This window comes from Helianthus annuus, chromosome 6 (assembly GCF_002127325.2).
Source record: "Helianthus annuus cultivar XRQ/B chromosome 6, HanXRQr2.0-SUNRISE, whole genome shotgun sequence".
NCBI lineage: Eukaryota > Viridiplantae > Streptophyta > Magnoliopsida > Asterales > Asteraceae > Helianthus > Helianthus annuus.
Window position 1 is genome coordinate 79,741,886 of NC_035438.2, and position 14,144 is coordinate 79,756,029.

General features: G+C 37.8%; 1 protein-coding gene across 1 annotated transcript; it reads left to right on the forward strand.

Annotated features, from left to right (window-relative positions):
* Window positions 1-5,552: 5,552 nt before the first annotated feature.
* On the forward strand, window positions 5,553-9,861 carry LOC118479588. Its single transcript, XM_035974193.1, has 3 exons — window positions 5,553-6,636; window positions 6,706-6,978; window positions 9,806-9,861. The coding sequence occupies exons 1-3, from the start codon at window positions 5,553-5,555 to the stop codon at window positions 9,859-9,861; spliced, it is 1,413 nt and encodes a 470-aa protein (XP_035830086.1).
* The last annotated feature ends 4,283 nt before the right edge of the window (window positions 9,862-14,144 follow it).

Genomic DNA, 14,144 nt, shown 5'->3' on the forward strand with positions numbered 1-14,144 from the left:
GACATTGCACATAACACTATTATCGACACATAATATGTTAGATCATGCACAGATAACATATTCGACATTTAGACACGCAAATCACTACTTATGTCGTTTCAACTTAATTATCCGAAACTAGGCTGTTTTTGAGCAATTTAATAAAATAGTTATCTTATTTCAAAAATTCCCAACTTTTTACAGAAGATTCTAATCGACAAAAATATTATTGTGTAAAAATCTCGGGATCTAATTCATCACCAATATTTTATTAAAAATCATTTCTCGGATTGCAATCAGATTCATTATTTTCTGACTGCAGCCCACGAAATAATTCACTAAAAATGCATTGTAAGTCAGATAGACGAAATTACAATGGGACAATTACTACGACATCAGTGTCCATCTACTGTACAGATTTCATGGGCTGATTCGACACAGAACTCAAGTTATGACTGAAAACATATAGCCCATTTTCTGCAGTAAAAATGCAGCTCTAGCCGTTGTTACAAATCGGGTCTTTAAAAATAGTAAACGAAGTCCAAAAATTACGATTACAGTGCCATTAGAACCGTATTTCACAGTACATAAATCTAGACTTCAGAAAATACATTTTTCGTTAAGTTATGGTCCTGTTATAGCCAACTGAAGTTGGCTGTAAAAACCAAACAGCTTTCTGTTTCAGCTTTTAACTCTTTAATTTGTGTTCGATTAATTCCGTTAACATGTTTAGTGATTACAACAACATCAAACACCAATATTAACCAGAAAAATCGTCATGAAATCTACAAGAATCATAACAACACAAGATCTACATGATTTACACACACATCTACTCTTTATCCAACATATTCATCTTACTTTCAAGTCTTTAAGTTATGATCTTGTGTGTTCTTGATTTTTAGCCAATAAATCACTTATTAACCACTTTAAACAAGATCAAGGAAGTGTTTGGAAGCACTTACAACTAGCTCAAGGCTAGGGAAGAATCAAAGCGAAAACTAGGTGGATAAAAGCAACGTAGAGAGGTCTTTGAGATTCCGAAAGCACCGAGTTTGCTTGAATGATATCTTGCACTTTTGTATGTAAGTGGTTTAGCTAGATTGAAACTTTAAGATGGGTGGATGTGGGTTGGGGGTTTCGGCCGATCCAAATGAGAGAAGAAGGAGAGAGCAAAATTTTGAAGTGTTTATGTGAATGTAATGCTTATCCTTCATACATACTTATAGTCCATATTAGTGCCTTTAACCATGGTGTAATGTGTATGTTAGATATGGAACATAGATTAATAAAATAATCAAAGAATTTGTGGAGTGTCCCCACATGGGGACTGATTCGGTTGGGGGGGGGGCAATATGGTTGGATTTGAACTACATAGTTAGTGATAGTTATGCTTAGTTAGGTGATTAATTAGTTACTAATGTGTTATGTATTATAACGGGTGTTAGGGTGTTCGGGGACCCTAACTAGCTCAGAAAAGGAAAAACAATGTCATTGATTCGTAAAGTGTCTTTTATGTATATTTTTGTTCCGTTAAGTCCGGTTGTTCGGTTTGATATTGTTCCGTTAAAGTGTTTAATTAATTTGTAAAGTGTCTTTTATGTATATTTTTGTAACACTTTAATTTCTAACACTTAGGAAATTATAACGGACTATCTAGTGACTTTTCTGCATACTACTAGTATGTTAACAAGCACATGTAAGCATAACATTGATATCAGAAAGCAGCTAAGTAATTCCACACAGTCGTCAAGCACTTTAATTATCAATAATAAATTGTACGGAATAAATGGAATTTTGAGGGTTGTCACAGGTTAGCTACCCATGACATGTTTTTAATAAACTAATGTATTTGAAACTTACTTTACTTTAAAACTGAAACTGTGAACTCGTCAACCTTTGTTGATACACTTGTGCATGCTTTGCAGGATGTTAGGAGCAACATGTGAGCTTGCAGCATTCGGAGTGTCGTGGCTGGCATAAAACTATTGGTTTTAAATTTTATTGAACATTGTGGTTTTTAACTTTTGTCTGGATTTTACATTTAGCTTACGCTGTTGATTTAAACTATGTTTTGGACATTTAAAAAGTAATCACTAATCGTGTTGATTGCGATGATTTTTAATAACTTAGTTTTTGTTCAACATGATTAGTGGCTTGATCCTGGTTAGTCGCACGCCTCGCCGTAAAACCCCACATGTGGATTTGGAGTGTGTGACATTTTAAATATCTACAAACATGTTCATGAACATATATGTAAGTATTTGATTATTTAAAGCACAATCAATAAAAAAAAGTTGATATCTGAAATATCAAGAAAACCTTTATGAGAGAATATATTAAGTGGTATTCTTAATTTATCAAAAAAAAAAGAAAAAAGAATATGGAACAATTCATATGCAAAATGAGGCCTTTAAGTATCTTACAACCAACCAAATTAATATAGTCTAACATCATCAACGCCCTATCGATTTTGAAAGAACAACACTGATACCGATACCGGTACTATTAGAACTATTGCTGACATCATTTTGATCATATCACGACTTTATTTTTTGGTTTTGAACTTCTGATTGTTATACGGGTGCTGATACCGTAATGAATCAAACCAATACTCCAATACTGATCTAAAACCTACGGTAATGTGTGAGTGAAGCTTACTACTTTTACATTCTTTACTGAGTTAGTTCTAAGCATGGTATCTAACACAATATATCACAAACTTTTAATTATCGACAAACATGTTCATGAACCATATCTGTATATATTTAATTATTTAAAGAACGATTAATATTAAAGTAAATTGATATTTGAAATATCAAGAAAACCTTTATGGGAATATACTAAGTGGTATTCTTAATTTATCAAAAAACATAATGGAACAATTTGTTTGCAAAATGACGCCTTTAAGTATCTTAGGACCAACCAAATCAATATTGTCTAGCACCATCAATGCCCTGTCGATTTCAATAGAACGACATCGGTCGTGGTACCGGTACCATTAGAACCATTACTGACATCATTTTGGAAATATCATGATGTCACACCCCGACCACGTAAAACAACAAAACGTGGCGGAAACGTCGGGGAGTGTTGTAACAGAATCATTGTTTCACAACCATGGATCAAACAGTTTCGTTTTATTGAATTAAATGTATTACATTACATTGGAATTAGAAACAAAACATGAACAAATAGACTTTCATTGTTATTAAGTCACTATGGCCTTGTCCATTCCTATGTGAGCATACACCAATATCATCAACTATTGTACCTGAAACACATGTGAAAATACGTCAGCATAAAAATGTCGGCGAGTACATAGGTTTTATGTGAGTGTCAGATTCATGGCTCGTTTTACATGTTGCAATACGTATTTAAAAACCTTGTTTTGAAAAGTATGGTATTGCGACATAATTAACCAACTCAAATCAAATTGGATACGATTTATAAAATCTCGTAGCCATGATTCTTAACTTCAAAACATTTGTTTTATGAAATCAAATTGTAAAACATATAGTAGAAACTTGTTAACAAAACTCGTATGGTTTATATTATTCAGAAAACATCATTGTGTGACATTGTTTCAAAATCGTTTACCCAAGTGATCTAGATAACTGACGGGTGGTCCGTTGGACAACCCTTAATCATGTTAAAAGACGAATTAATCCTCCACTTAATGGTGTAATTATGTTGAATTAGATAACTACGAGTGCTTATGTTTCAGGTGCGGTTCGGAAGCTAAAAGTGGATACAATGCAACTTTGGAAGGATTGGAGATGAACGGGTCATTCGTGGAATGAAAGAAGAAATGAAACCCAGCATTCAGGGGTCCACCGTAAATTACGGTGGCCACCGTAATTTACAGTGGCCCTGAAACATGCCAGATTCCACCGTAACTCAGTGTACTTTCACCGTATCAATTTGAAGACCACCGTAAATTATGGTGGGTACCGTAATTTACGGTGGAGGCTGTTCAGAATTCCGTAACTGCCTCATTTATTCAGTTTTTGAGTGTCTTTTCACATTATCTCATCATTGGACGTTTCTCTGGCATCTTAGGGGCGATTTTGGCTGATTGTACTTGTTGTTATGATGATTCACCAAGCTATGTGTGGCTAAACTTATGGTGATCTTCCTAAATTGAAGGTTTGTCTATGACTTTTGTGCTTGGATTCGTATTTCTAGAATAATAGACTTGCAATGCATTTGTTTATTATGGTGTGTGAATGTTTGTTTGTAAATTGTTGATTGATGTTATGATCATATTCTAAAGCGTACGTTCTTGGTGTCACTGGCAATCAAGATATCACGGGAGGGATTAGGGTTGGATATTAGTCAATTGGTTATCGGGTAACAACCTCACGTTTTCATAATCCGAGTACTTAGTTCCCTTTTATCACGAACAAACAATCATACATGAATCATGTCTATGTGATTCTTTCTAGTGAGTCTAAACACAATTGTCAAAAGCAAACCGAAAGTTTTGGATGATCGCTTCTTCCTAATCTGCTTTACAACCAACCTTTGATTTGAGTTATTTAGTTAATTTTAGTTTTTAAAACCAAACAATCCAAATTATTTATATTACTCTCTGCAAATTATGTTAATTTAGTTAAAGTGCAAAGCTATAAAATCAACACATTTTCCACATACTCCATGAGTTCGATACCCATTTACCACTATCTATAGTTGTTATTTGGATTAAATTTGCGTGTACCTACGACAGCACGTCAAATTTTGGCGCCGTTGCCGGGGAGTAGTGCGCAACGTGTGTTAATTTAGTAGTTTTTTTTGTTATTTTCGGGTTTACGCTGGTTGTGTTTAGTGTGCAGGTACTTTCTGGTGTATGCATACTAGAGGCTCTCACAAGTCGTCACCACTATCGTTCGATCCAGAAATTGAAAGGACATTGAGGCAAAACAGAGTTCTATTACGAGAAAACAGAATTGTTGGTTCCCCTACTTCACCCATTACACCAAGAAACATCATGCAAGAATCTCAAGTACCACCCACAACGGGTCAGACGACCTCAATTTTCACACCTACTGTCACACAACCATCACCAAACACCACCATACCTAATACCACTACCGAAGTCACACCAACCAATGCCACGCAACCAATCACTACCCAAGTTGAACCCACTATTACCTTTAGCCCTTCTACCACAATCCCACCACTTTATCATTTTTCCCCCTACTACGGGTCAATCATCATCTAATTTCACAATCGCACCAAATTCAACTATTGTGCATGCTATGCCATCTTTTAGACCACAAAACCAATCGGGGTTTCAATATTCAACTCTTCCCTTTGGGCAATCTTCAGGAGTTCAAGGGGATGGTTATGATGATGGGTATGAAGAGGAATTTAGGGGATACGAAGAAGAAGGCTTTTACTATGGGGGTGATGGAGGATATTTGCGGTTACAAGGCGAAGCGGGTCAACAAAGTCAACCCATTCAACAATTTCAAAATATGGGTAGAATACCGGTTGGAGTGCAACACATTAGACCGCAAGGGCCACAATAGCAACGCCCTACACCGCTACAACAAGTGCGGCCTCAAAACATGCAACCTCAGTTTCAAGGGCCAATTCCACAACAACCAATGCATCAACATCAATATCAACCACCGTTTGTTCCTGAAGGGCCTATGCAAGGGCAAATGGGTCAACCAAGGGCACCATTGGGTGCACCTCAAAGGCATCAAAGAGAAGTAGTACGGGGAATTGAAGCTCACTTCCGGCCCATTATCACTAACAATCCTTCGCCGGTAGTGATTCATCATCGTGCGGATGGAAGGACCTTTGAAGTTAGAACAACCGCTCTCCAAAGTTTACCAAAGTTCAAAGGGTTAGCAACGGAAGAACCCTACTTTCATTTGGAGACATACGACTCCATTTGCAACACTATTCGAGGTCAAGGGTTTTCTGCGGATGATGTCAAGTTGGTTCTTTTCCAGTTTTCTCTCGAAGATAAAGCAAAGAGATGGTTTCACACATTGCCCTCCGCGTTTATTTTTACATGGGCCGACATGCAGCAAATATTCTTAGATGAATATTACACTTCTCAAAAGACCAACGATGCTAGAAGAGGGTTGAGAAGTTTCCAACAATCGGGGGAGATGTTTCATGAAGCCTTTGAAAGGTTCAACATGATGTTAAGGAATTGCCCTCATCACGGGATCCAACTTTGGGAATTGTTGAATGCGTTTCATGAAGGGTTGAGTTCGGAGGATGCACGGGATTTAATGTCAATCACTAATAGTACATTCGGTACCAATTATGAACATGTTGATTGGGCATTTTTAGAACAAATGGCGGTGAATTCAAAGAGGAAAGCTCAATCTTCGAGGCAGGCAAGGCATGTGACACAAAGACCACAAGTGCATGGAGTAGAGAGTGGTAATGTTCAAACCACAAACCAAGTGTACAATGTGTGCACCAATTGTAATGAAATAGGCCATACGACGGAAGTTTGTGTAGTGGGGGTGGTTGATGATCAAGTAGAAGAGGTTAATGCAATTCAAGGAGGGGGTGGTAGAAATTTCAATATGAACTCCAATACATACCACCCCGGGTTACGAAACCATCCTAATTTTCACTATGGGAACGCGGCGAACCAAGCTAACCCAAACTTTCAAGTAGCTCAAGGTAACTTTGCACCTCGACAACAATACAATCAAGGCAATTAGCGGGGTGGAAACAATTATGGTTATCAAGGGCAATTCCAACAAACGGGTCAAGGTGGTTCGGGCAAAAGCTCATCAAGAGGGAATGAAGTCATGGATATGCTTCGGGCGATGCAACAAGATATGCAAAAGCGGAACCAACTAGATGAGGTCCGGATGCAAAAGGATGAGGTTCGTGACAAGAGCATTCAATCACTAACAACCCAAATGGGTCAATTGGCAACCGATGTGGCGGAATTGAAGAAAAGCAAGGGTCAACTTCCTAGTGATACTAAGGTAAATCCTTCACAGGGTTCATCACGAGGTAATGTTAATATTAGTCATGTTAGTGTTTTGAGAAGTGGCAAAGAATTTAAGGCCAATTTGTCACCGGGTGTGGTCGAGGGGGTAGTTGAGGATATTACGGGTAATGAAAGTGATGATGAAGTTTCACTGGTAAACCTAAAGAATCAAATGTTAACAAACCAGGGTTGGGTGAAAACGAGAAAAGTGAAAAAGTTGAGGGTGAACCGAGTCAAGTCCCATTTCCATCGGCCTTGCTTGACCCGGGTAGAAAAAATTTTATTGCATCAAGAGGTCCCCAAAAAGAAGAATTATGGGACATGTTTAAACAAGTGAAAATAAATCTTCCATTACTTGATGCAATAAAGCAAGTAACCGCTTATGCTAAATTCCTTAAGGAATTATGTACACAAAAACGACAACAAAAGAAAAAAATGCCTAAGCGGGTAGACTTGACCGGGCAAGTGAGTGCGGTTTTGAATGGGGAGCTTCCCCCTAAGCTCAAAGATCCGGGTACGCCATTGATAAATATACAAGTGGGTAATTTTCAAATGGCAAAGGCGTTACTTGATCTTGGAGCCGGGGTAAGCATTTTACCGGGTAGGGCTTATATGACCAATACGATTTTGGTCGGTTAGCAAGATTGGAGACAATGGTTAAGTCCGGTTGTTCGGTTTGATATTGTTTCGTTAAAGTGTTTAATTAATTCGTAAAGTGTCTTTTATGTATATTTTTGTAACACTTTTAATTTCTAACACTAAGGAAATTATAACGGACTATCTAGTGACTTTTCTGCATACTACTAGTATGTTAACAAGCACATGTAAGCATAACACAGATATCAGAAAGCAGTTAAGTAATTCCACACAGTTGTCAAGCACTTGAATTATCAATAATAAATTATACGGAATACATGGAATTTTGAGGGTTGTCACAGGTTAGCTACCCATGACATGTTTTTAATAAACTAATGTATTTGAAACTTACTTTACTTTAAAACTGAAACTGTGAACTCATCAACCTTTGTTGATACACTTGTGCATGCTTTGCAGGATGTTAGGTACAACATGTGAGCTTGCAGCATTCGGAGTGTCGTGGCTGGCATAAAACTATTGGTTTTAAATTTTATTGAACATTGTGGTTTTTAACTTTTGTCTGGATTTTACATCTAGCTTACGCTGTTGATTTAAACTATGTTTTGGACATTTAAAAAGTAATCACTAATCGTGTTGATTGCGAAGATTTTTAATAACTTAGTTTTTGTTCAACATGATTAGTGGCTTGATCCTGGTTAGTCGCACGCCTCGCCGTAAAACCCCACATGTGGATTTGGAGAGTGTGACATTTTAAATATCTACAAACATGTTCATGAACATATATGTAAGTATTTGATTATTTAAAGCACAATCAATAAAAAAAAGTTGATATCTGAAATATCAAGAAAACCTTTATGGGAGAATATATTAAGTGGTATTCTTAATTTATCAAAAAAAAGAAAAAAGAATATGGAACAATTCATATGCAAAATGAGGCCTTTAAGTATCTTACAACCAACCAAATTAATATAGTCTAACATCATCAATGCCCTATCGATTTTGAAAGAACAACATTGATACCGATACCGGTACTATTAGAACTATTGCTGACATCATTTTGATCATATCACGACTTTATTTTTTGGTTTTGAACTTCTGATTGTTATACGGGTACTGATACCGTAATGAATCAAACCAATACTCCAATACTGATCTAAAACCTACGGTAATGTGTGAGTGAAGTTTACTACTTTTAAATTCTTTACTGAGTTAGTTCTAAGCATGGTATCTAACACAATATATTACAAACATTTAAATATCGACAAACATGTTCATGAACCATATCTGTACGTATTTAATTATTTAAAGAACGATTAATATTAAAGTAAATTGATATTTGAAATATCAAGAAAACCTTTATGGGAATATACTAAGTGGTATTCTTAATTTACCAAAAAACATAATGGAACAATTTGTTTGCAAAATGACGCCTTTAAGTATCTTAGGACCAACCAAATCAATATTGTCTAGCACCATCAATGCCCTGTCGATTTCAATAGAACGACATCGGTCGTGGTACCGGTACCATTAGAACCATTACTGACATCATTTTGGAAATATCATGATGTCACACCCCGACCACGTAAAACAACAAAACGTGGCGGAAACATCGGGGAGTGTTGTAACAGAATCATTGTTTCACAACCATGGATCAAACAGTTTCGTTTTATTGAATTAAATGTATTACATTACATTGGAATTAGAAACAAAACATGAACAAATAGACTTTCATTGTTATTAAGTCACTATGGCCTTGTCCATTCCTATGTGAGCATACACCAATATCATCAACTATTGTACCTGAAACACATGTGAAAATGCGTCAGCATAAAAATGTCGGCGAGTACATAGGTTTTATGTGAGTGTCAGATTCATGGATCGTTTTACATGTTGCAATACTTATTTAAAATCCTTGTTTTGAAAAGTATGGTATTGCGACATAATTAACCAACTCAAATCAAATTGGATATGATTTATAAAATCTCGTAGCCATGATTCTTAACTCCAAAATATTTGTTTTATGAAATCAAACTGAAAAACATATAGTAGAAACTCGTTAACAAAACTCGTATGGTTTATATTATTCAGAAAACATCATTGTGTGACATTGTTTCAAAATCGTTTACCCAAGTGATCTAGATAACTGACGGGTGGTCCGTTGGACAACCCTTAATCATGTTAAAAGACGAATTAAACCTTCACTTAATCGTGTAATTATCTTGAATTAGATAACTACGAGTGCTTATGTTTCAGGTGCGGTTCGGAAGCTAAAAGTGGATACAATGCAACTTTGGAAGGATTGGAGATGAACGGGTCATGCGTGGAATGAAAGACGAAATGAAACCTAGCATTCAGGGGTCCACCGTAAATTACGGTGGCCACCGTAATTTACAGTGGCCCTGAAACATGCCAGATTCCACCGTAACTCTGTGTACTTTCACCGTATCAATTAGAAGACCACCGTAAATTACGGTGGGTACCGTAATTTACGGTGGAGGCTGCGCAAAATTCTGTAACTGCCTCATTTATTCAGTTTTTGGGTGTCTTTTCACATTATCTCATCATTGGACGTTTCTCTGGCATCTTAGGGGCGACTTTGGCTGATTGTACTTGGTTCCAAACAATTTCTAACATTCGGTTTATGTTTTTGATTGGTATGAACACTAAACTTGTTGTTATGATGATTCACCAAGCTATGTGTGGCTAAACTTATGGTGATCATCCTAAATTGAAGGTTTGTCTCTGACTTTTGTGCTTGGATTCGTATTTCTAGAATAATAGACTTGCAATGCGTTTGTTTATTATGGTGTGTGAATGTTTGTTTGTAAATTGTTGATTGATGTTATGATCATATTCTAAAGCGTACGTTCTTGGTGTCGCTGACAATCAAGATATCACGGGAGGGATTAGGGTTGGATATTAGTCAATTGGTTATCGGGTAACAACCTCGCGTTTTCATAATCCGAGTACTTAGTTCCCTTTTATCACGAACAAACAATCATACATGAATCATGTCTATGTGATTCTTTCTAGTGAGTCTAAACACAATTGTCAAAAGCAAACTGGAAGTTTAGGATGATCGCTTCTTCCTAATCTGCTTTACAACCAACCTTTGATTTGAGTTATTTAGTTAATTTTAGTTTTTAAAACCAAACAATCCAAATTATTGATATTACTCTCTGCAAATTAGGTTAATTTAGTTAAAGTGCAAAGCTATAAAATCAACACATTTTCCACATACTCCATGAGTTCGATACCCATTTACCACTATATATAGTTGTTATTTGGATTAAATTTGCGTGTACCTACGACAACACATCAAATTTTGGCGCCGTTGCCGGGGAGTAGTGCGCAACGTGTGTTAATTTAGTAGTTTTGTTTGTTATTTTCGGGTTTACGCTGGTTGTGTTTAGTGTGCAGGTACTTTCAGGTGTATGCATACTAGAGGCTCTCACAAGTCGTCACCACTATCGTTCGATCCAGAAATTGAAAGGACATTGAGGCAAAACAGAGTTCTATTATGAGAAAACAGAATTGTTGGTTCACCTACTTCACCCATTACACCAAGAAACATCATGTAAGAATCTCAAGTACCACCCACAACGGGTCAGACGACCTCAATTTTCACACCTACTGTCACACAACCATCACCAAACACCACCATACCTAATACCACTACCGAAGTCACACCAACCAATGCCACGCAACCAATCACTACCCAAGTTGAACCCACTATTACCTTTAGCCCTTCTACCACACTCCCACCACTTTATCATTTTTCCCCCTACTACGGGTCAATCATCATCTAATTTCACAATCGCACCAAATTCAACTATTGTGCATGCTATGCCATCTTTTAGACCACAAAACCAATCGGGGTTTCAATATTCAACTCTTCCCTTTGGGCAATCTTCGGGAGTTCAAGGGGATGGTTATGATGATGGGTATGAAGAGGAATTTAGGGGATACGAAGAAGAAGGCTTTTACTATGGGGGTGATGGAGGATATTTGGGGTTACAAGGCGAAGCGGGTCAACAAAGTCAACCCATTCAACAATTTCAAAATATGGGTAGAATAACGGTTGGAGTGCAACACATTAGACCGCAAGGGCCACAATTGCAACGCCCTACACCGCTACAACAAGTGCGGCCTCAAAACATGCAACCTCAGTTTCAAGGGCCAATTCCACAACAACCAATGCATCAACATCAATATCAACCACCGTTTGTTCCTGAAGGGCCTATGCAAGGGCAAATGGGTCAACCAAGGGCACCATTGTGTGCACCTCAAAGACATCAAAGACAAGTAGTATGGGGAATTGAAGCTCACTTCCGGCCCATTATCACTAACAATCCTTCACCGGTAGTGATTCCTCATCGTGCGGATGGAAGGACCTTTGAAGTTAGAACAACCGCTCTCCAAAGTTTACCAAAGTTCAAAGGGTTAGCAACGGAAGAACACTACTTTCATTTGGAGACATACGACTCCATTTGCAACACTATTCGAGGTCAAGGGTTTTCTGCGGATGATGTCAAGTTGGTTATTTTCCAGTTTTCTCTTAAAGATAAAGCAAAGAGATGGTTTCACACATTGCCCTCCGCGTCTATTTTTACATGGGTCGACATGCAGCAAATATTCTTAGATGAATATTACACTTCTCAAAAGACCAACGATGCTAGAAGAGGGTTGAGAAGTTTCCAACAACAATCAGGGGAGATGTTTCATGAAGCCTTTGAAAGGTTCAACATGATGTTAAGGAATTGCCCTCATCACGGGATCCAACTTTGGAAATTGTTGAATGCGTTTCATGAAGGGTTGAGTTCAGAGGATGCATGGGATTTAATGTCAATCACTAATAGTACATTCGGTACCACATATGAACATGTTGATTGGGCATTTTTAGAACAAATGGCGGTGAATTCAAAGAGGAAAGCTCAATCTTCGAGGCGGGGAAGGCATGTGACACAAAGACCACAAGTGCATGGAGTAGAGAGTGGTAATGTTCAAACCACAAACCAAGTGTACAATGTATGCACCAATTGTAATGAAATAGGCCATACGACGGAAGTTTATGTAGTGGGGGTTGTTGATGAGCAAGTAGAAGAGGTTAATGCAATTCAAGGAGGGGGTGGTAGAAATTTCAATATGAACTCCAATACATACCACCCCGGGATACGAAACCATCCTAATTTTCGCTATGGGAACGCGGCGAACCAAGCAAACCCAAACATTCAAGGAGCTCAAGGTAACTTTGTACCTCGTCAACAATACAATCAAGGCAATTATCGGGGTGGAAACAATTATGGTTATCAAGGGAAATTCCAACAAACGGGTCAAGGTGGTTCGGGCAAAAGCTGTTTGTGCACTACGTCTATTGACTTCGTCTTGTATCATGTATTAGAATAGGATAGGTTAGAATAACCAGTGCACGAGGTTCGAGAGACGAAAGTTCATGAAATAGCAAGTAGGTCCGCTTATATGGACATTGTACATAAACGCGAACCATCTAGCAACTAGGTTCGCTCATATGAACGTTCACATAAGCGAACCTACTACACCTATATATAGTGCACATGTTGGTTCGTTTGGTACGGTTCTAGAAATTGTAACGAAGTGCTGCCAGTTTGCTTTCAGGTTGTAAACGTTGACAGATCAATAAAGGAAAGCATTATATTTAGTTTGTGCGTCTGATTCATTGATTCCGCCTTTGAATTAGATAAACAACTCTTCTGATCGACTCATTCAGGGTCAACAACAATCCAACAAGTGGTATCAGAGCTCAGGAGGAAGAGTTTAGCTCAAATTGGATCCGTTTTCTGTCTTCTACACCTTCTTTTTCGATTTGGACAAGTTTCCACGGTTAAAATTGGACAAATTTTTCACAGAATGTGTATTAGTGGATAATAACAAACCCTTGAAAGTTTCAGGATAAAATTCGGACTAAAACATGGTGAAAACTAGTTAAAACATAGATCCGCTTTTTCGGACAGTAGATAGGTTCGCTCGAAAGATTCACTTTTGTGACACTAGTTTCGCTCCAAATTACATAGATCCGCTTCAGAGGTTCGCTTATTGTGTCACAGTTTGAGTAGATCCGCTCGAACAAGCTAGATCCGCTCCAAATTACTTTGATAGGTTCGCTTGTGTGTCATTATTTGTCAAAGGTTCGCTTCAAAGACGCATAGATTCGCTCGAACAAACCTTTAGGTCCGCTTATTTGAACGTGTAGATCCGCTCGAACAGAAACTTACCAGGTTCGCTCATCCAGACATAATTTGGTCCAACAGGATCCGCTTATTTGGTCCAACAGGAGGTCCGCTTATTCAGTTCAAACAGGGTTCGCTTATCTGCCCAACAGTTTCGCTCATTTGGTCAAAGTTGTTGGTTCGCTCATTCGGTCAACTTGAGTTTCGCTCATTAGTGCAATCTGATTTTGCCCAAATATTTCCAGAATTTCAAGACATGGCTAATGTTGATCATGATGCCTGGTGGCGAAGAGACAGTGCAAGATGGGAAATTAGAAAGTTGAATGAACCATTTCAAGAAGCACAAAGAGCCAAGAGATGGAATGAAGAGTTGGAGTGTTACATGG

What these genes read in the sequence shown, in the direction of transcription:
- LOC118479588 (XM_035974193.1), top strand. Translation starts at nt 5,553, where the DNA reads ATGCAACCTCAGTTTCAAGGGCCAATTCCACAACAACCAATGCATCAA. An exon ending in AAACTTTCAAGTAGCTCAAG is followed by an intron (nt 6,637 to 6,705) that starts GTAACTTTGCAC and finishes ATGGTTATCAAG; the next exon opens with GGCAATTCCAACAAACGGGT. An exon ending in TTCACAGGGTTCATCACGAG is followed by an intron (nt 6,979 to 9,805) that starts GTAATGTTAATA and finishes CTTATGTTTCAG; the next exon opens with GTGCGGTTCGGAAGCTAAAA.